We start from the raw sequence: 27,589 nt of genomic DNA, 5'->3' as shown, positions 1-27,589 counted from the left end.
GAAACCCTGGTTCACGCCTTTGTCACCTCAAGGCTGGACTATGGGAACTCTCTCCTCGCCGGCCTTCCCGCCACCTCCCTCCACAAGCTGCAGGTCATTCAGAACTCTGCAGCTCGTGTACTGTCCCGCACCAGGCTTCGCGACCACATCACTCCCACCCTCGCTCGCCTCCACTGGCTCCCCATCCCCCAGAGGATTGATTTCAAGATCCTCATCCTCACCTACAAGGCCATTCACGGCCTCGCTCCCTCCTACCTCTCCAACCTACTATCCCCCTACCTACCTGCCCGTACCCTCCGTTCCTCTGGCTCCGGTCTGCTCCACGTCCCCCGCCCCAATCGCCCTACCATCGGTGGTCGGGCCTTCAGCCTCTCAGCCCCTAGGCTCTGGAACTCTATCCCCCAGTGCCTTCGCCGCTTCCTCCCTTTCCTCCTTCAAGGCCGGTCTCAAAACCTTTCTCTTTGACCGAGCCTTCAGCTCCCCTCTCGACTCTCTTCCCCTCCTCGCTCCCTCCCTTCCCTCCCCTCACCCTGACCATTTCCCCCCTGCTTGGGTCATGACCCAACTGTGCAGCGCCTTGGGACGTCCTCCTGACGTGAAAGGCGCTTTATAAATGGAATCTTGTTGTTGTTGTTGTTGTTGTTGTTGTAGACCTCCTTTGCACCGTCTCCAGTGCCCTAACATCTTTCCTAAAGTACAGTGCCCAGAACTGAACCCAGTACTCCAACTGAGGCCTAACCAGCATTTTATAAATATTCAACATAACTTCCTGACTTTTGAATTCTCTGCCACTATTTATAAAACCTAGTATCCCGTATGCTTTTTTAACAGCTTTATCTACCTGTCCTACCAATTTGCTTATATGAACCCCCAGGTCTCTCTATTCATTTGCCACCTTTAAGATTGTACCATCTAGCTTATTCTGCCTCTCCTCATTCTTCCTACCAAAATGCAACACTTCACACTTCTCCACATTAAACCTCATCTGTCACGTTTCTGCCCATTTTACCAATCTGTCTAAGTCCTCTTGAAGTCTGGTGCTATCCTCCTCACCATTAACTACTTTTCCTAGCTTAGTATCGTCTGCAAATTTGGAAATTGTGCTCCCTGTATCCAGGTCTAGATCATTAATATAGATCAGAAAGAGCAGTAGTCACATTACCGACCCCTGAGGAACACCACTACACACCTCCCTCCAGTCGGAAAAACACCCCTTTATTACCACTCTCTGCTTTCTGTCTCCTAGCCAGTTCTGGATCTATGTTGCCACAGTCCCTTTAATACCGTGGGCTTCTATTTTGTTTATAAGTCTCTTATGTGGCACTTTGTCAAATGCCTTTTGAAAAGTTATATCTACTGCACTACTTTCATCCAGCCTCTCAGTCATTTCATCAAACCTATTAGGTTTGTCAGACATGATCTGCCTTTAACAAATCTGTGTTGATTGTCCTTTATTAAACCATATTTTTCTAAGTGAGAATTGTTATGGTCCTGGATTATAGACTCCAGAAGCTTCTCTACTACTGATGTTAAGCTGATTGGCCTGTATTTCTCAGGTGTATCCTTCTGCCCCTTTTTGTACAGAGGAGTAACATTTGCAACCTTCCAGTCCTCTGGCACCACTCCAGTATCCAAAGAGGATAGAAAGATTGTGGCCAGAGCCTCTGTTATTTTCACCCTTGCTTCCCTCAGTAACCTAGAATGCATCCCATCCGGACCAGGTGACTTATCTATGTTGAGCACCGACAGCCTTCTTAGTACCTCTTCTCGGTTGATTTTTATCATATCCAATTTCTGTTCACACGGCTGCGATATTGTGGCATTGGTTGCATCGTCTTCTTTTGTGAAAACTTGCAAAGTACTTATTTAGTACATCAGCCATGCCCTCTGTCTCAAGAAGAAGATTTCCACTTGGGTCCCTAATTGGACCCACCCTACCTTTAACTAACCTTTTACTCTTGATATGCTTATAAAATACCTTAGGGTTCCATAAGAACATAAGAACATAAGAATTAGGAGCAGGAGTATGCCATTCGGCCCTTCGTGCCTGCTCCGCCATTCAATAAGATCATGGCTGATCTTCTCACCTAACTCCGATTATCTGCCCTATCCCCATATCCCCTAATCACTCTATTTTTCAAGAATCTATCAGTCTCAGTCTTAAAAATGTTCAAGGACTGAGCATCTACAGCCTTCTGGGGTAGTGAATTCCATAAGTTTACTACCCTCTGAGTGAAGAAATGTTTCCTCAACTCTGTTCTAAGAGGCTGACCCTTAATTTTAAGACTGTGACCCCTGGTTATAGATTCTCCTACCAGAGGAAACAGTCCCTCAGTGTCTACTTTATCAGCCCCTTAAGAATCTTAGAAGTTTCAATAAGATCCCCCCTAATTTTTCTGTACTCTAGAGAATACAGCCCTAGTTTATTCAGCCTATCCTCATAGGTCAGTCCTCTCATCCCAGGAACTAACCGAGTGAATCTACGCTGCACCCCCTCTAGGGCAAGTATGTCCTTTTTTAAATAAGGAGACCAAAACTGCACACAATACTCTATGTTCCCTTTTATGTTTCCTGCTAATCTTTTCTCATACAATCTCTTCGCCCATCTTACTTCCCTTTTCACTTCTCCTCTGTACTTCCTATATTCTCTTTGATTATATTTCCCTTTTCACTTCTCCTCTGTACTCTTTGATTATCAAAGAGGTACAGAATGTAGTGACAGCTTTTTGGGAAAAATTCTTCCAGGCTCCAGTGTCTATGAGCATTGAAAGATTCTTCACTGAGGCTACAACAATACAATACAATTTACATTTATTTATCTCCTTTCATGCGAGGAAATCGTTTCCAAGCATTAGATGATGCTGTGCTGGGATGGCCAAAACCTGCTGTAGGACCAAGCCAACATGAGGCTCCACCAGAAATGACATACTAATGATCAGAGTTCGCAGTAGAAAGCAGCAATCTCCTCTTGCAAATCTCACCCCGCTTTCAAAACCATCATTATCACTCCCTCCCTCCAAATTATGTTCACTCAACAACTCCATGTTCTCCAACTACTAACCCATCTCCAAACTTCCCATCCTCTCTTAAGTCACTGACTCCCAAATGTAATCACTGTAATATTAGGGATCAAAGGTTTAAAATAAAAGTACTAACTAAAAATTAGTTGAATTATTTCCCTCGTAGTCCTGGACATATCTGCACTTACTTCAAACAAACAAATTAATTGTCTCTTAACTGTTTTTAATTGTGTATTAACTCCTTCAAATTAATATGCTTAAACATATGCTAAACAATACTAGAAGGTGTATATAGGTGTAGATGTAGATGAACAAGTACCCCTGCTGACAGAATACGTTCTGTGCTGGTAGAGCTAGTGAGGAAGAGAAGGGTGAATGTTGTTGATCAAGGGAAGGAGAGCTTGTTTGAATATTGGAATTTTTGCTGACAAGTGAATATTCTGGCATTTGTGCATGTCGAGGTCCAGGAAAATATTCCCCTTGAAATCCACAATAAGGTAGAATTGTTTTAATTTGTAGCAGGAGCAAGTAACAATTAACAGGAGCAAGCAGATGATCAAGTACCCTTTTTTTCTGTTCGTTTTTAACCTATATTTCCTAAGTTCTTTGAGGATGAGAATTTCTTACAATCTTATTGACCCACTTGTGGAATCCAGAAGCACACTTTACTGACTACATTAAAAAGCTGGCTGGGAGAAATGCAACCACCAGACAGTAATCATAGTGCCTTCTAACCCATGGGAGTGAGTGTGAATCAAGAATATAGCTGGACTTTCTCCTGTTGCACAAGCAATGCAGGGGTTGGAAGATCTTGTGATAAGGTTAAAGGGCAGATATGTCGGTACAGGAAGTTTCACTAAAACAGAAAAATATGGAAGAGGAGGTTTGTGTGACATTTAGCAGAGAGTCAGAGTTCAATCATGGTTCCCGTGGCTTTTCAGTACAACTTCACTCATGTGGTATATAAACACTGGCAAGAACTGGTTGGGCTGAATGGCCTGATCCCATGCTGTAAACTCGAAGAGGAAAGTCATCAGGTGCTGTCTAAATTTGGACAAAGAGGAGGCAAGATGGAAAGATTGAGACAGGGAGTTCCCAAGGTAACAGAAAAGCTGAAGGCACAGTGTTGTGCTGAGTCGTAGTTGAAGTCCATGATCTGTGATCTGCACTCGCCTCGCAAGCGAGAGGACCTGGGTTTGATTCTCGGGCAGGGCAAAACGTTAGGCAAGTTTCCTTACTCCACATGCCTCTGATTACCCAGCTGTAAGTATGAACCCGTTTGTTGGTCAATTGTCAGTCCACTTTTCCGGGTTTAATAATCCCTGCAAAATAAAATTAATACATTTGGTCACTCAAAACACGACTGTTTGTGGGACACTGCTGTGCCCAATTGGCTGCTGCATTTCACCCACAAAATATACGGTCAAATATACAGTATGTTTTGTGAAACACTTTGAACCGTCTTGAAGATGTGATAGGAGCTATATCAAATGCAAGGATTATTATCAACTGAAACAATGGCCCAGTTTCTCCAATTTCATTGTTGAGGATGGAGTTACGGGTCAAACCCCAATACCCATTTGATATGATCAGTACCACTTGACCACAAATTCAAGTTCAATGTGTCTTGCACTGTAAATTAATTTTGTGCTATAAATAACATGTAACCTTGGTGTGACAACCTTCAGAACTTCTCTCATAAACGAATAAATGAAATTCAATACACTTATTTCAAATAATGTACTTTTGTTCAAAAGAATACTTTTCTAACATCAAAATCAGAGTTTGTTGGATGATACAACAACAACAACAACAACAACAAGATTCCATTTATAGAGTGTCTTTCACGTCCGGAGAACGTCCCATTGCGCTGTACAGTTGGGTCAGGACCTGAGCAGGGGGGAAATGGTTAGGGTGAGGGGAGGGAAGGGAGGGAGCAAGGAGGGGGTAGAGAGTCGAGAGGGGAGCTGAAGGCACGGTCAAAGAGAAAGGTCTTGAGACCAGCCTTGAAGGAGGAAAGGGAGGAAGCGGCGAAGGCACTGGGGGATAGAGTTCCAGAGCCTCGGGGCTGAGAGGCTGAAGGCCCGGCCACCGATGGTAGGACGGTTGGGGCGGGGGATGTGGAGCAGACCGGAGCCAAAGGAACGGAGGGTACAGACAGGTACGTAGGGGGATAGTAGGTCGGAGAGGTAGGAGGGAGCAAGGCCGTGAATGACCTTGTAGGTGAGGATGAGGATCTTGAAATCGATCCTCTGGAGCCTCCAGTGGAAGGGAGCGAGGGTGGGAGTGATGTGGTCCCGAAGCCTGGTGCGGGACAGTACACGAGCTGCAGAGTTCTGAATGACCTGCAGCTTGTGGAGGGAGGTGGCGGGAAGGCCGGCGAGGAGAGCGTTCCCATAGTCCAGCCTTGAGGTGATCAAAGCGTGGACCAGAGCTTCAGCAGCGTGAGGGGTGAGGTAGTGCCATAGTCTGGCGATGTTCCGGAGGTGATGGAAGGCGGTGCCAGTTGTGGCGCGGATATGAGGGAGAAAGGACAGCTCAGGGTCGAACAAAACGCCGAGGTTCCTGACCGGCTTTGAGAGGTGGAGAATGCAGCATCTCCTCACAGTGAAGGTTGGAGGAGATGACCTGCGTGGGGTGGCGGGGGGGACGGAGGAGTCGGGATGTGGTAGAAAACAGAAGCCTGGGGTTGTTCTTCGCCTCCAGGATTATCCTGGAGTAGAAGGACAACTTGGCCGAGGCTAGAGTGGAGCGTAAATAAACATACCTTTATAAATACAAATAGAGCATTTCTTTTCCAATTGATTTTCTGCTGGGTACTCAGTTTTATTGCATTCCAAAATGAAAAAAAGCGATTGATGTGTCAAGTTCAAGCTACTAAGGAAAAAAACAAATAGCGAGAATGTTTTCAAATCAATTTCATTAAGTCTTGAACATCAGAACTGATATTGAGGATGTGTTATTCAATGTGCTGTGACATCAGGAGCATCTTTAAGATGCAGATACATTTGCCTTAATATTCTGAAAATGTTGTAAGAAATAAAATGTTTGATTAGCCCATTCACTACTGCCAAGCAGCAAGGGTAGTAATTCCTTCTGGGTCTAGATTTACTTTATTTATATTAACATGTCAGAGTGATCAGAATATGGCAAATTCTTATATAAACTTAATTTTAAAGCTAGTGTTCTGTAACTTTAAGAATTACGTAAAATCGACTTGAAAATTAAGACTGAATTCAACAATTATTTGCCAAATTCTGGATGATCCGAAATGCTAAATTATTAATAGAGAAAATCTAGACTCTGGGGGCTTTTCTCCCGCAAGTGTGAAAAAGGCTAAAAAATATGAAATCCAGTCACAAGATCCTGCAGTCACTAGGAAGCATTATTGATGGATCCAGAATCTTGATACTTCTGTAGTTATTACAGAAGTGGAGTCCTGTAGCTCAGTGGTTAGAGCACTCGCTTTGCAAGTGAGAGACCTGAGTTCAATTCCCGGCAGAGGGCGAAACCTTGGGCAAGTTTCCTTACTCCACACGCCTAATAATAATCCCTCCAAAAAACCAAAAACAATAATTAAATTGGTCATTTTCAATCTACGACTGTTTGTGGGACATTGCTGTGCGCAATTGGCTGCCGCGTTCGCCCACAAATATACAGTCAATTCACTTTACAGTGTGTTCTGTGAAGCGCTTTGGGACGTCCTCCCGACGTGAAAAGCGCTATATCAAATGCAAGGATTATTATTATTAGATTAGGAACAATCATGAGCTGTTGTATGCCTTTTGATTGACAGTCAATGATAGAAATTAACAAGAATGAATATGACAACAATATTTTTTTATCTACTTAACATTAAGGACACAATTGCTTCAGTATGTCTGGGGTCAGAGGTAAGAGCAAGAATGTTGTTTGTAAATGGAAGAAGACCAGATTTGAATGCAGGAGATGAGGGGTTGGAAGAATAACATTTTAAATCGGATAAAAAAGTAGATCCAGAACAATACTTTTGGATGTACCAGAGCAGTTGAACAAGATAATAATCCTTGCATTTGATATAGCACCTATCACGTCTTCAAGATGTCTCAAAACACTTCACAGAATATACTGCAAAGTGAATTAATTGTATATTTTGTGGGTGAAAGATGACATGGGTTTAGAGTTGTAAAGAGGCAAATTCAGGTCAGATACCAGGAAGGATATCAGAAGAGGTTCCAGTGGTTGACGTCTAGACACAGAACCCAATACAAAACAATATAATGCCAATTTACATTTATATGGTGCTGTTCTTGTTGGGAGGATATCACAAGGCGTTTTAAAAAGCAGCATGAAACTGTGATGTAAGGACGATTGGGTGGGTTCTAGAAGAATGAGGTCAGATGGGCCGAAGGGTCTTTTTCATCCAAGCTAATTCTGTGATCACGTCTCTTTATGCTAAGTGATCACAAGAGGCAAGAGTGCTGAAAGCTGAAAGTTGTGGAGCAACCAGAGTAGGTACTTGAGTAATAAAAAGGCAAAGAGAATGCAGGAGGGGGAGATGGATAAAGGGTGACACAGATAAATTAAACAAAAGAAGAAAGGCTCTGAAAGCATGACTGGAAATTGGGAAAAAGAAATCATAAATAATCCTTACTTTTGATGCAGCATCTTTCACAACAAGACGGCATCTCAAAGGACTTCACAAGATTTACTGAAAAATATAGTGACCATATTTTATAGGCAAACATACCAACTAATTTGTGCACTGTATTGTCCCCCACACAGCCATGGAGTGAATGATCAATTTTATCTGGAGGATTGTTGGCCAGGACACCAGGAGAAACTCCCTTCTATTTTCAAATAGACCCATGAGATCTTGCACATTATTCTGAATAAGCAAACAGAACCTTTGTTTAATGTAGCCACTGAGCCCCAAGCACTGCACTGAAGTGTTCAAGCGCTCTGAGACGCCATCCAGCGTGAGGAGTGCTATATAAATCCAAGTTATTGTTGTTGTTGTTGCTATGAGTATGTGTGCTCAAAGTCCTGACTTGAGAGTTGAGCTCACAACCTTCTGACTCTGAGACAAGAGCACTACCAACTGATCCAGGCTGATACCACAGAAGATATCAGGTTAGTGGGGAGGGTATGAGGAATAGGTCACAGAGAGCACAGCAAAAGGAAACAAAAGACTGGGAAACAAATGATGTAAAGTAAAATTGGTAGATAGGAAGCTAATGAACATGATATGCAAACAATGCCACTGTCCTGCAGTGGGACTGAGGAACAAAATAAGAAGCTTTACAATTGAAACCTGAAAGAGTGATTGACCAAGAAACCAATTGTGGCTTAATGTTGTTTGCCAGTCGTCAGCCTAGTTTAATTAAAATGAATATAATCTCTAGCAATGGGGTGACATCAATGGCATTCTGTATTGTGTTTTCTATGATAATTATCATAAGGAATATATACAAATTTATATACAAAATATACAAAACATATGCATCCATGGCATTCCATATTGTATTTTCTGTGATAATTATAAGAAGCAATACGAATTTCATCCATACATCTTTTTTTTCATTCAAGAGTCAGGACACAATAGTTGGGAACAACCTGGGCCCATGGCAGGGAAGGGGAGATTTATTGTAAATGAAAAGGAGCCAGATTTGGAATAATGGAGCTGTGGCTACTGATGGATATTCTGGAAATTTTGCTCGAAACCAGTGTTGATCAATATAATGGCTCCCTAAATTGTGGATCAAGGTCTGAAAATGTACCATGTCATATCCCAATATTCCATCCTCCTGATATCACATGTAATCCTCACTGGAACTGTTGATCTAATTGTTAACCTAGTAAGCAGTTTTGCAAGACGTGTACCATATAAAAATACCTCCTTAAATCAACTGGATAACACTTCAAAATGATTTGCAACAGTGAGGACTTCAGCATGATTACCTAGTATTGGAGGCAGATTTTATGCTTTGGGAATCCCTTTCAAGAGTTATTGGGTTACTGTCCTATTTGTTATTTCGTCAACAGCTGTGGGTTGGGTTTGGATGGAATTTATGAGTCATAGCAATACTGAGAAGGATAAGTCAGCAATATTTGTGTTTGAAGGGTCTATAAAAGGAGCCTTTGTATCATTTCCATTTCAGAGTTACATCTTGCTAGTCTTGACTTGAAAATACAGGTAAAAATATTTATACTCTTCTTTTTACTTTGATTATCCAAATCTACACAGTGTCTAGACTTTTATTCTAATAATTAAGAACTCAAGATACATCTGTGGTTTACCCCAGAGACTTGAGATTTTCTTGATATCATTGTAGAATTTTGGTTTTGAGTAGATCTCTGGTTTTCTCAATGGAATGCCTATAATAATAATAATAATAATAATGATCCTTGCACTTGATATAAGCCTTATCACATCTTCGAGATGTCTTAAATATACTTGACTGTGTAATTTTTTGGGCGAAACGCAGCAGCCAATGGCTCAGAGCAGTGTCCGACAAACAGTCGTGGCTTGAAGTGACAATTCTTTTTATATAGTAATGCCTATATGTTACTTAAAAGACTTTTAGCATTAAATATTAGATACAGTTATGGTAGCTACCAGATCCAAGAATATATTTTTATAGTGCATCGTATCAAAACGTTTTGAAGTGCTTCAGAATAATTATTGACAAGTGTTGTGACTGTTTATTCATAGACAACTGCACTAGTCAATTTATGCACAGCATTGTCCTGTATGCACTCATGAGGTGAATAATCAATTTATCTGGAGAATTGTTGGCCAGGACACAGGGAATAAACTCCGTTCTCTATTTGAATAATGCCATCTTTGACATGCACCTGGAAACAGACAGATGGGACCTCAGTTTAATATTTCATCCAAAAGGCAGCATCTCTGACAAAGCAGTGCTTTCCTAGATTCTGAGGTCAAATCCCAATGTGCAACTTAAACTCACAACCTTTTGACAAAGATGCAGGGAGTGCTACCAACTGAGCAAATAGACATCTTTTGACCCAAGATAAGTCAGGGAATAGAATACGGAATTTGGTGTAGATGTCGCTTACAGCAGTTGTCTAAGTTTATCCATATTGCATATTCTTCAAAGTAGTTTGTAACGCCACTGCGGTATAGCACCTTTCATGTCGGGAGGACGTCCCAAGGTGCTGGATAGTGTACAGCATTTCAGACCTGAGCTGGGGTCGGGGGGGAGAAGGGAGGGGAGGGGAAGGGGGGTGACCGATGGCATGGTCGAAAAGGAGGGTTTTGAATCTGGACTTGAAGGAAGCTAAGGAGGGGGTGAGGCGGAGTGATTGGGGGATGGAATTCCAGAGGTTGGGGGCAGAATGGCTGAGGGCTCTCCCGCCAATGATGGGGCGTGTGGTTCAGGGGACATGGAGCAGGCAAGAGCCGGCTGAGCGGAGAGAGTGGGCAGATTGGTAGGGGTTTAGGAGGTCGCAGAGGTAGGGTGTGGCGAGGCCACGGAGGGCTTTGGATGTGAAGACCAGGATCTTGAACTGGATCCTCTGAAGGATACGGAGCCAAAGGAGTCGGGCGAGAATGGGGGAGATGGGATCACGGAGTTTGGTGCGGGAGAGGACACAGGCTGCAGTGTTCTGGATTATCTGCAGCCTGTGGAGGGAGGCGTTGGGAAGGCCGACAAGTAGGACATTTGCATAGTCGAGCCTGGATGTGATGAAGGTGTGAACAAGAGTTTCAGTGACCTGAGGGGTGAGGTAGTGGCAGAGTCGGGTGATGTTATGAAGGTGAGGGAAGGCAGAGGGGGTCATGGCTTGGATGTGGGGAAGAAAAGACAGTTGAGGGTCGAACAAGACACCTAGGTTCCTGACTGGCTTGGTGAGATGTAGTGTGCAACCATGGTGGTTGATGTTGCCAGAGCCTGAAGTGCAGAGGCGCTGGCGCGAGCCAATCAGGAGGACCTCAGTCTTGTTCACTTTCAACTGTAGGAAGTTTGCCTTCATCCAGGACTTGATGTCCGACAGGCAGTCTGTCAGGACAGCAGTGGTCCTGGAGTTGATGGTGGAGGCAGAAAGATGGAATTGGGTGTCATCCGTAAACATGTGGAAGTTGACCCCATGTCTGCGGATGATGTCACCAAGAGGGAATATGTAGATATTAAAGAGGAGAGGGCTAAGGACAAAGCCCTGGGGGAAACCACATGTGACAGTGCGGGGGCTGGAGGAGAAACCGTTAGAGGCAACAAAGTGGAGACGGTGAGAGAGATAAGATTCGATCCAGGCAAGGGCAGGTCCGCGAAGATTAAGTTAAGAGGAGAGGCGGTGTTGAAGACGGCAGAGAGGTCGAGGAGGACAAGGAGGCAGAGGGAGCCCTGATCACAGATATTCAGAATGTCATTAGTGACCAGGGCTGTTTCCGTGCTGTGGACAGTGCGGAAGCCGGCTTGGAGGGGTTCAAAGAGAGAATGGCGAGAGAGAAAGAGCGGAGCTGGGACATGAGACTCATTCCGGACCTTGGAGAGGAGTAGGAGGTTAGAGATGGGGCGGTAGTTGGAGAAGAGGGATGGGTCCAGGGAAGGTTTTTTNAGGATGGGGATGATAATGGCTTTTTTTGGGAGGGTGGGAACTGAACCGGTGGACAAGGAGAGGTTTATCATGTTGGACAGGAGAGGGGACAGAAGGTGGAGCTGGGAGATGAGTAGCGAGGGGATGGGATCGAGGGAGCAGGTGGTGGGTTTAAGTTTACGCATGATGGCAGTGAGGCAGTAGGGAGAGATAGGGTGAAGGAGTATAGGGGGGATGGGTGGAGGGTGGGTCATGTGGGAGAGGTGATGTGAGGGTGTCGGGGGACGGGGCAGAGGTGGCTGAACGTTTTTTTTATTTTTATATGAAAGTTACTGGAACATAGTCAAAGAATTTACAATTCAGCAAAGGGATAGGTGGGAGAAGTCAAATTATATCATAAAATGTGAGAGTTGACAGATAAACCACTACATTCATTTACTGGAATACAGTAAATCTCCGGCTTACTGAACCGGGGGTCTGGAATTTGTACCTTGCTGGACCAGGTCCAAAACGGAATTTCACATGTGTGTGGACTCCCGGCAGCCAACAATTCCATTGCTGACCCCTGTCTCATAGTGATCGCTGGCATTTAGTGGCCAGGGATATTGACTTTGACTCAGTTTGAATCTTGCCAGCTGAAGGCAACTTATTCATTATCTTCTGCTCACAGGATTCAAACAATTACAATGTATATGTTATTGCACTGAATTCCTTGAGTTAATACATTTTTAATTTAATATAATATATATTGAAGTACAGCATTATACATGGTGAATTACTGTATTGAAATATATTAATTAAATGCATTAAAATATTTGAGTCACCGTATCAAATATATATTAAGATGACAGTCTGTTTCCAGTTGGTAACACTTTTGCATCTGAGTCAGAAGGTTGTGATTTCAAAGCTCTACATTGCATTGTCTAGGCTGACTCTCCTATACATTGGTGTGGGAGCTTTCTACCATTGGAAGTGTCATCCTTCAGATGAGACATTAAATCAAGGTCCCATCTACTGGTTCAAGTGGACGTTAAAGATTCCTTGACACTGCTTGAAAAGAGAAGGGAGTTTCCACAAATATCCTTGCCAACAATCCTCGAGATAAAACATTAGTCATTCACTACATAGCTCTTTATGAATATTGCTATGCACAAATTGGCTGCCACATTTGGCTTCAAATACACAGTGCATACATTTCACAGTAAAAATGCTGTGAACCGCTTTGAGAAGTTTCAGTGTAGCGTTTTCAAAGAACTGTCACAGCCACAATTCTTTGATTCTATGATTTTCCCTCAGTACCACAGAAAAAGGAACAATCTTAATAGATTTTCTGATAATTTAGTAAGGAAGTAATGACATGTGGATCTTAATCATGAACAGGATAAATTTAGGAAGTATCTATTCACCCATATATGTTGTGTCTATTTCATTCCCACTGATACAAATATAGTCAGAGGCCAATCAGCATATCCTTACGTCACTATTAGTTTTATATGTTAACAGTGAAAACAGTCAGATTTTTCAGTATAACATAATAAGGATTGTTGCATTTACCAATACATCCATAACATCAAAACATCTCAAAGCACTTCACATGTAATTGACTATATTTGTAGGCCAAAACAAACAGGCTTCTGCAGGATTTGCTAAACTAGCTAAATGGCATGTCCTGCTTAGCAATGATAAACCATCACGAAACACCAGAAATGTTGCTTTGGTTTCAAATTTCATTATAAAAGTTCAACAAATAGATGGCACTGTAACAGAGCAAACTACAGAAACAGTTCAACATCCAACAAGTGTGGGTTTAAGCGAACGTAAACCCACCACCTGCTCCCTCGATCCCATCCCCACCTTCAGCTACTAAGCCCAAAACTCTGGAACTCTCCCCCTCAATTCTTCTGCCTTTCCTGCACCATCTCAACTTTCAAGTCATCACCCCTACATATCTTCCTTTTTGATCGTGCTTACAGTCACCTCACCCCTCCCTCTCCCCCTGGCTTGGTGTCAGACTCCACCACTGTCAAGCGCTCCGGGACGTTGCCCCGTGTGAAGGGCGCTATATAAATGCAAGTTGTTGTTGTTGTGAGCTTTCACTGAGTGAACATACACTGAGCTTGTTGGATATCAAATGTCCAACCAGTGACTATCCTCCTTAGGGGAAGGGAAGCATAGTTTCCTTGGAGCTGAACTGCTTCCAAGGTGACATGTTTGGCAACAGAATGTCGAAATCAAGTCAGCCCTCTGTGGCGGACTTGGGGGTTCGATTCCTGAGCGAGATGGGTCCGCAGTATTCCAGGGCACTGCAGATGGCAGCACCGCCAGCCTGACTCATTGGCAAGACTTGGAAAGGATACCAGTCACTGGGGACAGGGAGTCATTCTATTCAGCTCCTGTTAACCCTGCAAGCCAAAACCCTAAGGGGTATGGTGGTCCTAGCTGGACAAACAGCGGGAAAGTTTGCCAGACAGTGGTATCTACGGCAGCTATGCAATTTTAGCCATTTAGACTCTAGCAGTACCCCAGCATACAGTTTGACATGGAAAACTGATGAGCTTGTGAATGTACGAAAACACACTAAGGAAGTAAAATAAAGAAAATGTGCATTAAATAATGTAAGAAAACTTTACAAGAACAATTTATATCACTTCCTGTACCCATTTATCTTCCACTGTGCATCTTCTGATAAATCTGAATTTGCTTTTTCTGTACCAGTTGTTCTAGTTGCAACTCTGAGCTTTTCCCTATGGCTCAGAAGTTTATTCATACAGGATGGAAGTGATTAGATTTGATCACTGTTCTCTGCTGAGTTAGCCGATCTCAACAACAGCAGTCAGATGGTACTACTGATTAACTGTAGTGCCCTAATATAGCAAGCAGAAAATAAACCAGAACCGCAACTCTGAATGCTAGCCAACAGCCCATACTAGAAAATGGGTGATACTATTTGGCTCAACAGTGATTCCTCTCAGTCGAATAGCTTGTCAACACTCACTGTCAAAGCTCGCACATGAATAATATTTACTTGGGCGAATTGCTTAAGGGTAATTTGTGTCCGTGGATCTTTAGCCCAGCAGAAGGGAAAAGGGATTCAAATGCCTTCAGGATAGAACAAAGAGCCCGAGCACGTTGGGAAGCAGAAATGCAGAGCCTGCAGATAAGAAAAGAAAGATTGCGATGCATTGCCAACAAGAGGCATCATTAAAGTCTCCACACAGAATATCAGAGGTGTGATCTACTGCTTCCCTGCTCACCCTGACCATCTCTTGTTCCACCACATGCAATTTCTCCAATAGTGGCATTTGGCTACCAATGATTGCCACAAACTGCATTCTTTTTATTTTGGTTACTACTAGGGTCTGAAATATGATATTTATAACAAGAAGTCACAAATAGCAAGCATCAGTTTTTGCCGGTGAACAGATACATCTCTTGCCAACATCTGGGAGCTCAGCTCCAGCAGGGCAGTGTGTAGTTCCTGTAGGTTAGCACTATGCCTTGGTTATAATAATGATAATAATCCTTGCATTTGATATAGGGCTTTGTCTTCAAGACGTCTCAAAATGCTTCACAGAATATACTGTAAAGTGAATTGATTCTATATTTTGTGGGAGAAACGTGGCAGCCAATTGCACGCAGCGGTGTCCCACAAACAGTCGTGGATTTGGTACCCAATTTTTTTTATCCAGTGTCACTAATTGTGATATTACGTTACAAAAATTGCATTTGACTTCCAACGTATTAACTCAAAGTAGAATAACAACAACAACAACTTGGATTTATATAGCGCCCTCCACGCTGGACGGTGTCTCAGAGCACTTTACAGTAATGGATCCCGATGCCGAGCCAGGGGGAGGGGGAGGAAGGTGACCAAAGGCGCGGTCGAAAAGAAAGGTCTTCAGCAGAGACCTGAAAGTGGGAAGACAGGGAGCGAGGTGAAGGGAGTGAGGAAGGGAATTCCAGAGTCTCGGGGCATAGTGGCTGAAGGCAGGGCCGCCGATGGTGGAGCAGAGGATTCGGGGGGTAAGAAGGAGGCCAGACCTGGTGGAGCGAAGACAGCGGGTACTGTTATGAGGAGTGAGGTCAGAGAGGTAGGGGGGGTGCAGTGGAGTGGAGGGATTTGAAGACAAGAGTGAGGATCTTGAAGTCGATCCTCTCTGGGATAGGCAGCCAGTGCAGTCTGGCAAGGACTGGGGTGATCGGGGAGTTTTGGATGACCTGGATTTTATGGATGGTAGTGGAGGGGAGACCGGCGAGGAGGGCATTTGAACAGCCAAGAGGTGACAAAGGCATGGACCAGGGTTTCAGCGGCTTTTGGAGTGAGGTATTGGGGGAGACGGGCGATGCGTCGGAGGTGCAAAAAAGTGGTGCTGGTGAGTGACCGGATGTGGGGGAGGAAGGATAATTGGGGGTCGAACCTGATGCCTAGGTTGCGTACAAGTTCAGAGAGTTTTAGTGGGAGGTCGGGTAGGTTGAGGAGGTGAGAACCATGTGATTTTAGACATTGACCAGAGCCAAAGAGTATGGCTTCCATCTTGTCAACGTTCAGCTGAAGGAAATTCGTGCTCATCCAGCTCCTGAGGTCTGACAAGCAGGCAGAGAGGGTCACAAAGTGAGGTGAAAAATAGAGTTGGGTGTCATCTGCATCCATGTGGAAGTGTACTCAATGTCTGCGGATGACATCCCCAAGAGGGAGCATGTAGATCAGAAAGAGGAGGGAGTCACGGATGGATCCTTGGGGTACCCCACAGATAACCGGGTGAGAGCGGGAGGAGAAGCCATTTGTGCAGATGTACTGCTGGTGATTCGTGAAGTAGGACTCTAGCCAGGTGAGTGCGGTCCCACTGAGGTGGATGATGGAGGAAAGATGGTGGAGGAGGATGGCGTGATTGACCGTGTCGAAAGCAGCGGAGAGGTCCAGGAGGACAAGGAAGCAGAGGAAGCCCTTGTCACAGATAGAGAGGATGTCATTTGTGACTTTCACAGGCGCAGTCTCTGTACTGTGGGCAGGGCAGAAAGCGGACTGGAGGGGTTCGAAGAGGGAGTGGGAGGAGAGGTGTGCGCGAAGTTGATTGGCAACAATGAGTTCTAGGACTTTTGCGAGGAAGGGCAGGTTTGAAATAGGGCGATAGTGGCTGGGGTTTGAGGGATCTCTCGGAAGGTTTTTTGAGGAGCGGGGTGATGACAGCCATTTTGAGGGAGGAGGAGACTGATCCAGAGGAGAGGGACTGGTTGATGACATCAGCCAGTACTGGGCAGAGGAGGGGGAGCTGGGTGACCAGTAAGTTGCTGGGGAGGGGGTCGAGGCAGCAGGTGGTGGGTTTCATTGAGGTGATTTGGACTGTATAACCAAATATAAGCCAGAATAAACTGATATCTCTTATTCTTTGATAACATTCATCATGTTTCTAATTGGAAACATCTGCCTGCCTCTGCAACTTGCTCACTTGAGTAATGAGATTATTGTGATGATCTATTCATACATTACTTAAACAATAATGCAGAAACTATTCTCTCATCAAGTGCTTCAGACAGAATCATGAACAGCTCCAACAGTGTAAAACCATCATCTGTAATAATAATAATCCTTGTGTTTGGTGAAGTACCTCTTATGCTAAAATGTTTCAAAGTGCTTCACAGGATTTGCTGTTGAGTGAAGTGACTATGTATTTGTAGACAAACATGCAGTCAATTTGCACACAACAATGTTCGATAAACAGCGAAAAAGTAAATGATCAATATTATCTGGCGATTTTGGCCAGGACATCAAGAGAAACTCCCTTCTCTTTAACGTCCACCTGAACAGGCAAATGAAACCTCGGTTTAACATTTCATCCGAAGGGCAGCACCTCTGAAAATGCAATGGTCCCCAAAGCACTGCACCAGAGTATCAGCATAAACTATTAATGTAATTCCCATTTACCAATGAATAACTTCAAAACAATAATACATTTATTTTAGTGCCTATTAGAATGTCCAAACACTTGCCAAAATTATCATAGTAAAAATTCAATTTGTATATGATGGATGCCAAAAAAAAACATTTTTTACAACATAATGGATACCATTTGAGCCATTATGAAATAATATTCAATAAAGTGGCACCTGCAAGTTTGTTCAAGCTTTGAAACCAGTGACCTTGTTTAATGGGAATCAAAGATGATGGCTTAGGCTTACAGATTTGATCGTTACTAACAATTCTGATTTTGTCTTTAATCTGACTTCAGTTTCTCCAATTGTAGAAGTTACCAAAGAAAAATGTCTCTGCTTAAGACTGCTGGTCAAATATGGTCGGGCCTGTGGAAATTGATGCTTTTGGAACAAAAGGTTGGTTGGAAAAACATTGTGTGCCTGCTCACGCTATGCTTTATTATGGGACTGGGAGCTGGAGGCATCCTTCATTTGTGCTTGCGGGCATTGCAATGCAGCCATTCCGTGTCTCTGGCAATCTCTGGGTCCTTCACTGCTGTTACTGGCGCAGCTTTATTTCTTTCCAAATATCTCAGGTGCATCACTCTGATATTCCTCATCTCGTGCGGAACGCAACAGGGCCGCAATGGTCTGATTACTGCCGGCACCAGTGTGGTGCTTCTTAAATGTGCCCAGAACATCTTCACCAATTTACAAGGCTTAGCAGAGAGTGCAGTCTGCTACCTGGAGCACATGCTTCCATCTATCAGAGGAATTATGGAAATGTACCGTGAAGTAATAAAGTGGATTTCTGAACAAGCTTTGAAAATCCCCAAAAATATATTTGTGAAGTTAGAAGATAAATTTGAGTTGAACTACAGAGTGGAAGATGAAGATTTCGAAAGAAACCTGAGCACAGTGAAACATCGCTTAAAGAGTCTCGGGGATAACATCAAATCGTCGTTTGATATAATCTTTCTCGTTTGGAAAAACACTTTGGCCATAATTGGTGTTTTATTCATCCTGGTAGCCACTTGGTTCTATATTAGAAGGTATTTAAACAAAATGAAATTTGAAAATGTATTTATCACAAACCAGTTTCTGAAATACGACGCAGCCCAGAAAGAAAAAGGGAAGCCTCATCTTCTCTCATTGACTCAAAAAGAGAGAAAATACATCATAGAATTCCCATCACTGTGGTTGACAGCAAGGGAATGGAAAACAATGGCAAGATTTTTCACTCCCATCTTTATTAATCTGTGCGCTTGGGCAACAAACATAATGATTGATTGGGCACTGTACATCTTTATTTCTTCAATAAGAAATCAGCTAGAAATTCTGCCAGCAATAAACATAACAATAAGCATGAAATCTGACGTAAGTACAGCCTATAGATATATAGTCACATTCTACTGGGACAATTTAAAAATGTCATGATTTTACTTTGAGAATGTCTTAAATATGAATTAGAAAGATCTGAGAGCCAGTCTTGTTCCTTTATGTATGTGCACTAGGAAATAAATTAGGATTAAGAAAGTTGTAAGACGCACTCAAACTTTTTAGGGTGAAAATTGTAGTATTCCTAAATACACAGTCCATTCTGTATTGAGCAAATGGTGTTAAACTGTATATTGAAACAATCCCCCTCAAAGTCTAAACAATGTTAGCATCCAAACTCCTGAAATGCCTTGGATGCTGTGGTCTAGGATTCATGCAGAATCCATTGTGGGTTTCAAGAGGAATGTGGACATGTATATGAAGGATAGAGGCTTGAAGTGGGATTGAAGGAACATCTTGCTCTGAAAGGTGGTGCACTCAATGGGCCAAATGGCCTTCATCTGCACTGTAAATTTCTATGAGAGGGATCATTGTAAAATATAAATCTGCCTTTCCTGAATGTTTTCAGAGGAGTTCATTCAAATTAGAACATTCCTCTGTGAATGAGCCATGAGAGGCCACTTTCCACACTCCATGTCATAACAAAGGCCTCTCAGATACCTCTTTGTCACTTGCATCCCGTTTCAGGGAGGCTTCAAGCTTCAATTGGAATTCATATATGAGACCCCGCTACATGGACATCAATAGCGCACAGCAATGTCCCACAAAAAACCTTGAAGTGAACAATCAAAATCTCTGTAATGAACAGATAGGAGAAAAAGCATAGACAACTTCCAGAGTCCTGTAGCTCAGTGGTTAGAGCACTCGCTTTGCAAGTGAGAGACCTGAGTTCAATTCCAGGCAGAGGGCGAAACCTTGGGCAAGTTTCCTTACTCCACACAGAGCCTAATAATAATCCCTCCAAAACCAAAAACAATAATAATTTGGTAATTTTCAATCTACGACTGTTTGTGGGACATTGCTGTGCGCAATTGGCTGCCGCGTTCGCCCACAAATATACAGTCAATTCACTTTACAGTGTGTTCTATGAAGCGCTTTGGGATGTCCTCCTGACATGAAAAGCGCTATATCAAATGCAAGGATTATTATTATTGGCATTGTCTTACGTTATTATGTTTATTTAGAATTATTTCTTAACCTTAGAATTGTATTATTTTTATTTTCATACTCTTTATTGCAATACACCCTTAAACTTGGGACTGTAAATGTACCTAATTGTTGCCTTACTTTTTTGCAGGTACAGCTTAAATTCATTAATATTCCTATAGAAATTCAAAATCCTGTGAAAATGTCTGCACAAATGTTTTCATATGAAACACATTTGTATAAACGTGAATGCATCCCTCGACCGACTCTATCAATTACAGAGATATGGATCCCACTTGTTGTAATAATTGCTGCCCTCATGTTAGTCACATTATTTTCAGCTAAATTAACAGTATTGAAAGTTCTGGTTTTAGCCTCATTTTACCCTGACACCGAGAGCGACCGAGTACAGTTCCTGCACCAAAAATTGCTACAGAAAAGAATGTCAGTAAACCTGGAAAACAGAGAGAAGAAACTGAGCACTCAGGCTAACTCGGTAATGTTTGAAGATATAAAAATAAGATTAATTACATTGTTCTGAAATTAACAGGGTCTGATTTGCCTATGTTGTTATGTGCTCTCACCTCTGGGATGGGAAATTTTGGAGTCCTGTAGCGTATTGGTTAATCAATTGAGAGGACATAGGTTTGATTCCCGGGCAGGACAAAACACTAGGCAAGTTTTCTTACCCCTCGCCTCTGTTTACTTAGCAGTAAGTAGGAACCCGGTTATTAGTTGATTGGCATATCACTTTTCTGGGGTAATAATCCCTTCAAAAAAATAATAATTTGGTCACTCAATCCACGACTGTTTGTGGGACACTGCGGGGAGCAATTGGCTCCCGCGCTTCGCCCACAAAATATACAGTCAATTCACTTTACACTATATTCTGTGAAACGCCTTGAGACAAGACTTGATAATAATAATAATAAAGATAAGGCATTATATCAAATGCAAGGATTATTATTATTGTTGTGGGTCAGTATGCACCCACACACTTGCAAAGCGCTTTGGGACGTCCTCCCAATGTGAAAAGCGCTATATCAAATGCAAGGATTATTATTATTAAAGCAACCTACGTGTGGGGGCAAAGGCACAGAATTTTTACCAATTTATGAGTTCTATTCCTCCTTCTGCTGCTCATATGTAGAATGAACAAAATGTCACTTAGCTCCACTTATGCCCACAGCGCTTCAAGTAAAATTACAACAATGCAGATCCTCATTGGCTTAGTACCCAGGCATAACCATGGAATGGTACAGAAATTATGGCTAAAACATGTATTTTAAATTTATCTTTAACAAGAGGTTTAGGAGATGTTTACTCCTGTGCTCTCTTTAAGTGGATAGATTGTTCTTGTATGGTTTATGCACCACAGCCAGGTGTCAGGTTGGCTGAGTTTCTTCCTCTCGCTTCTGGATAAAAGTTTCTCCCTCGAGCTTTTCTCAGTCAATTTGGCTGCTTTTTGTTCTCAATTCAGTGAGAAACTGTTGCCATTCCACTATCCGAATAAAGAAGGTAGTTTGTCCTGGTGGGGCTGAAAAAAATGTTTGTTTACTTCATGGCTGTTTGCAGGGCATCACCTTGTGCAAATTGAGTCTTGTGTTTGTCTAAAAAATGTACTCTAGTTTACAACAAATCTTGTAAAATTCATTGAGGCATTTCAATGACATGATAAGGCACTCTATCACATGTAATAATTTGTATTTATTGTTATTAATTACAAAACGCTTGTGAGGATATAGAAAACGTACAATCCACAACAGAAAGCACCAATCTTGCACATTTGTTACCTTTTTTAACATTTAAAAATAATTTTTAAAGTAAAAATTCAAAGTTAAAATGGAGAAAGTCTGAAGGAGAAACTATTTTATACAAACTGGAGTAAGGGGTATTCAATCCCCAAATGTATATAAGCGAATAAGGGAAAGTTTTAAGGTTTCTAGTCGCTAATGTGTTCATTAATTTTCCCCAGTGAACACATTTAGGAAATACCACAATTTGGAATCCCTTGATTCTTCACATCTGCACTGTATCATTTCTGATAAAGTTTGATGATTGCTCAAACCAAGTTGACATGTAAGTGAAAGATTTTACAATAAGGCAGGACCTCGATTTAATGTATCATCATAAGGACAGCAGCTTCAACAATGCAGCGCTCCCCAGTACTGCACTAGAGTGTCAGCCTAGATTTTGTGTTCAAAGTCCTAACATGGGTTTTGAATCTTCTGACTCAGAGGCAAGAGTGTTATCAACTGAGCCAGTCTGACACCTGGCTGTGTGCATAAACCATACAGGAATGGAATTCCTGTCTGTGTGCATAAACCATACAGGAATACAGTCTGTCCATTTAAAGAGCGCCCAGTACAGTGAACATCTGTCCAGATCAATCTTTCACTTAGATTGTGGGTGGTTAGATGTGACAGTCTGAATTAATGACTGTTCCAATCTGAGAAAAACAAACACCGGAAGAGCACTGAGAACAGAGAAGTGACCTGTAGTCAGATCCAATAAAATGTTGAGAGCATTTAATGGTGACTAGAATGTGTATGCTTTGTTAGAGTATAGAACTCCAGTGTACATTAATACACTCAGATTAGCTTCATCGTGAAGTAGATTAGGGTGAATAATGGCAATACAACGGTGGCTATTAAGACAAGGAGCATTTGGATCTGAAACATGATCAGTGTATATTTAGGCTCCAGCTTTACTCTTATTAGGATGTGGCAGAATTTGTGCTGTGAAGTTTGTAGGATTACAAATATGGGACAAATAACACCTAAAGGTACATTGGAAGTATAATGGTTAATAATAATAAACTTTGCATGTGATATAGTGCTTTATCAGGTTGTTGAGATGTCTCAAAGCGCTTCACAGGATATATTGTAAAATGGTTGACTATATATTGTGGGCAAACCTTAGCATCCTGTTGCACACAGCAATGTCCCACAAACAGCCATGGAGTGAGTGACCAATTTTATTTGGGGAATTGTTGGCCAGGATACTGGGAGAAACTCCCTTCTCTTTTCAAATAGTGCCATGGGATCTTTAACATCCACCTGAACAGGCAGATTGGACATCGGTTTAACATCTCATCCAAAGGACGGCACCTCCAACAATGAAACGTACTCCCAGCACTGCTTTAGAGTGTCAGCTTAGACTATGTGATTCCAAGTCCCGATGTGGGCTTAAACTCACAACTTTCTGACTGAAAGATGAGAGTGCTACGATTGCACCAGGCAGTGTACATTGAACACACAAAATGGGAGGCATTGGGTTCTAGTTATAGGTTGACAAAGAGCACTCACTACACATGTACGCCAAAACGGAGAAGCAACTACAATAGAATATTTGAGTTAGATCGGTCCAGGTGGCCTATGTTCCTTCACAATTCCCTTTAATTCCGCACATTTTCTTCAAGCTAACACTTTTCCTTCCAATTTCAGGCACTTTACCTCTTTATGAAATTGGCAGTGGGAATGGAGACTTGGCAGTGGTGTGTTGGCATATCAATGGCACACATGCTTGGCAATAGCACACAGGATAGCAATAACACTCACGTTGGCCTTGGCACACAAGCTGGCAATAAAACCCAGGCTAGCATAGTACAACAACTGGCAATCAACATGCCAATAGGCAGACAGGTGAAGAAAGCAGCTCCAGCATGAATTAAAGTAAAATGATACATAAACTTAGAGAACTACATAGAATGAAAGAGCACAAAAATAAGCTGTTTAGCCAGCTTGTCCATGCTAGTATTAATACTCCGCACAAGCATCCATCCTTCTTGTCCCATCTCTTATACCACTCTATTCCCTTCTCCCTCATGTATACATCAAGTTTCCTCTTAAATACGTTAATATTTTTTGCTTCAACCATAGCTTCCAGCAATTAATTCTGCATTCTCATGAAGGAATTTAATTAAGGAAAACTTCTTTGAATATAATTAATCTAATATGATCAATAGTTAAGTACAATTATGGATGGAAAATTATAGTCAATATCATAAGTTGACATATAATTAATCTAAAAACATCATTATTAAATAGACCTTTATCCAGAGCCAAGCTGCCACCGGTGGACTCTGAAATGCTAATTCAATCCAATGTAACAGTAGTACTAAGGGAATCTGAAGTTTGTTGGTTGTTATTGGAGATTTAATATATCATATAAAATACCGTTATCTAAATAAAAATTAGGTTTATATAATATGTGTTCCCTTATTTCTTCTTACAGGTCTTCTTTTGGTTCCCCATCTTCAAAATGCACTATAAAACCCACCCACTAGAAGCACCACTTGATGAGCTTTGAATGAACATACTTCCCATATCGCAAATAAATAATTGACTACAGTAAGCTTTATATGTGATTAGATTAAATGTGACAACAACAACAACATTGCATTTGTATAGCGCCTCTCACAACAGGAGGACATCCCAAGGCACTGGACAATCAGTGTTTCGGATCCAAGCAGGGGGTTGGGATCAGGGAGAGTTGAAGGGCAGGGCGGGAAGGAGGGAGACCGAAGGCACAGTAGAAGAGGAGGGTCTTGAGATGGGTTTTGAAGGAGGCAAGGGAGGGGATGAGGTGCAGGGACTGCGAGATGGAGTTCCAGAGGATGGGAGCAGTGTTGGTGAAGGGCCGTCCGCCAATGGTGGGGTGGGTGAAGTGGGGGACATGAAGCAAGCCTGAGCGGAAGGAGCGGCAGGATGGTAAGGGATTAGGAGGTCGCAGAGGTAGTTAGGAGCAAGGCCATGAAGGGATTTGAAAGTGAGGACCAGGATCTTGAACTGTATCCTCTGAGTGATGGGAAGCCAGTGTAGTTGGGTGAAGCTGAGGGAGATAAGGTCATGAAGCCTGGTGAAGGGGAGGACACAGGCTATAGACTTCTGGATGATCTGCAGCCTATGGAGGGAGGAATTGGGGAGGCCGACAAGTAGAGAGTTTGTGTAGTCAAGCCTGGATGTTATGAATGCATGTATGAAGGTCTCGGCATGAGACAGTGGCGGAGTTGAGCGATGCTGCAGAGGAGGGAAAAGACGGAGCGGGTCAAGGCATGATGTGGAATGTAAAGAACAGTTGAGGGTCGAACAGAATGCCGAGGTTCCATATTGGTTCTGTATTGGCTCCGTATTGGTTCCGTATTGGCTCCGTGAGATGTAGAGTGCATCCATTGAGAAAGATGGTGTTAGCCCGAGGTATGGAGGTGCTGATGGGAGCCAAGCAGGAGGGCCTTGGTCTTGTTGACGTTCCATTGCGGGAAGTTAGCTCTCATCCAGGACTTGATGGCCGACACGACTTCCTTTGTTTCCCAATGGTTTTTCCTCTCACCACAGCCAGTTGTCAGGCTGGCTGAGTTTCTTCCTCTCACCTCTGGATAAAAGTTTCTCACTACCTGTGAGGTACAACAAGTCTCCATCCTTGGCCCCCTTCTTTTCCTCATCTACATGCTCCCTCTCAGTGATGTCATGCAAAGACATGGGGTTAACTTCCACATGTATGCAGATGACACCCAAATCTACTTCTCCTCCTCCAGCTGCGACTCCCAGTCCCCTGATGTCCTGTCAGCTTGTTTGATGGATGTCAAGGCCTGGATGAGCGCAAATTTCCTGCAGCTGAAGGTCGGCAAGAAGGAAGGCATACTTTTTGGCTCCCATCAATGTCTTCTCTCTTGAGGGTCTGAACTCCTCCACCTGCACAGGATCTGCTTCAGAATCTGAGTACCTGTGCTCAATTTAGGCGTCAGGTTCAATCCCCAGTTTTCTTTTCTACCCCACATTCGTTCCCTGCCCAGGACCGCATCTTTCCACCTCTGTCATATTGCCTGCCTCCGTCCATACCTCACGACTGACAAAACTCTCGTCCATCCCTTCCTCACTTCCCGGCTGGACTATTCTAATGCCCTCCTCGTTGGTCTCCCCAGCTCCACCATAAACAAAAAAATATATAAATGCAAGTTACTGTTGTTACTGTTTGTTGCGTATCATAAAATCTTACAATGTTACATCACAGAAACCAGACCATTCAATCTATCACTTCTGTGCTGATGGTTATCTCTGATCATTGTTGGTCACCTGATCTAATCGCAATTTCACACTCACACTCCATACTCTCATATTCACATTTGAAGCATTCTGGATGAATTATTTTTAAAGAATAATGCATAGGGTATTATGTATGTGTGTTCTTGTTAAGCTTTGTTAGATAGAAATTATATAATTGTATTTCAGTATTTTAACTCTTTTTTCATTTTGATAAAATTAGTATTCTGTTTTTATGTGTTTTACTAATAGAAGTTTTTTTAACTTCTTTATTTCTGTTTAAGTGAAGGTTTATTAAAGAAAACTTTGTGTAAATCTTTGATGTAAACAGTTTTTTCCATGTGTTGTGTTTCAAGTCAGCATGTTTTGACAAGTTAAGTGATCGGTATGTGTCATTCTTCCCTGGTTGTCCATGTTTATGACAAGAAAGAATGTAATACATATGTTTAAGTGAGCGATGGATAAACAAAGTGGTAAATGGTGGTTTATGATAGAATTAACCTCAGGAAAGTAGATCATGTTTAGAAAGAGATGTTTCTTATCTAATCTCTTTTTTATTTCTTGCTTTATTAATGAGGTCAGGAAGACAAAGGGATGTTTTAATATGTGGTTTATGATGGAGTGGAGTGGAAAAGGAGGGTGACTTTTATGATACGATTGAAAGAAAGTGATTGATTGGAAAGGGGAGGACTATGGACAAGATCAAAGGAAAATGATTTTTAAATATTGGGTCCCAAGCAGTGGAACGTTGAAACAGCCTCCAGAGATACAATTGTTAAGAACAAACTGTTTCCCAGATTGGTAATGTTATCTTTCTGTAACATGCACGTTCCTATATAAAAGATATCATTAAAAAATAAATACCTGTCTCTGTGAGCTTCATTATCTTGGTGTTTGAAAGCTGATAATTAATAGTTTTGTTTCATTGAAACAGCAGGGAATTTATTTAAAGTAAGTAAACTATAAGATTGACCAACTTACAGTCAACATCTTGAAAATAATTTATGGACTGCTTCAACATGGTTTGTGCCAGATAATTGCACATTTCAACCACCATGTAAGGAAATGTTTTCTAATCTCTTTAATTATTTCAACATTATCTTAAATTTGTGGCCTTTAGTTATTCAACCAGTGTAACTTATGTGTTATTCTGTGCAACTTTTTTGTATTTTTTGTAACTTGTCACAATCCTTCATAATCTTGAAAACCTTTATTAAATCACCCTTTAACCTCCTGTTTTTTCATAACTGAAACTCATCATCTATGATTGCAAAGAAATCTATTGGTACAATAGACTCTTCACTTCTTTACTTTTTATTTTCTTCCGAGAATGGGAACTGTTCACAATATGATTGTGACCTAAGGCCTTGTACAATTTTAATATTACCTTCTTGCTTTGCTATTTCTGGATATAAATCTGATGAATAGATTTGTTTTTTCCATGACAATTTAAGGTACATTTCCTTTCCCTCTTCCTACTACTAAAATGTACCACAGCATATATTGCAACATTGAACTGCATCTGCCCCTTACCTGCCCACCTTACTAGTTTTGTATCTGTCCTTCTTGAGTCAATAAACCTCATCATAATTGTCC

General features: G+C 42.1%; 1 protein-coding gene across 1 annotated transcript; it reads left to right on the top strand.

Annotated features, from left to right (window-relative positions):
• The first annotated feature begins 17,816 nt into the window (after positions 1-17,816).
• LOC103184973 (dendritic cell-specific transmembrane protein) lies at positions 17,817-24,263 on the top strand. The gene is made up of 4 exons (XM_042331660.1): positions 17,817-18,845; positions 20,104-20,448; positions 23,399-23,596; positions 24,189-24,263. The coding sequence occupies exons 1-4, from the start codon at positions 17,817-17,819 to the stop codon at positions 24,261-24,263; spliced, it is 1,647 nt and encodes a 548-aa protein (XP_042187594.1).
• Positions 24,264-27,589: the final 3,326 nt, after the last annotated feature.

Source organism: Callorhinchus milii, unplaced genomic scaffold (genome assembly GCF_018977255.1).
Source record: "Callorhinchus milii isolate IMCB2004 unplaced genomic scaffold, IMCB_Cmil_1.0 Scaffold2, whole genome shotgun sequence".
Taxonomy (NCBI): domain Eukaryota; kingdom Metazoa; phylum Chordata; class Chondrichthyes; order Chimaeriformes; family Callorhinchidae; genus Callorhinchus; species Callorhinchus milii.
The sequence above is the reverse complement of the archived record's forward strand: the minus strand, read 5'-3'. Positions and strand labels throughout refer to the sequence as shown.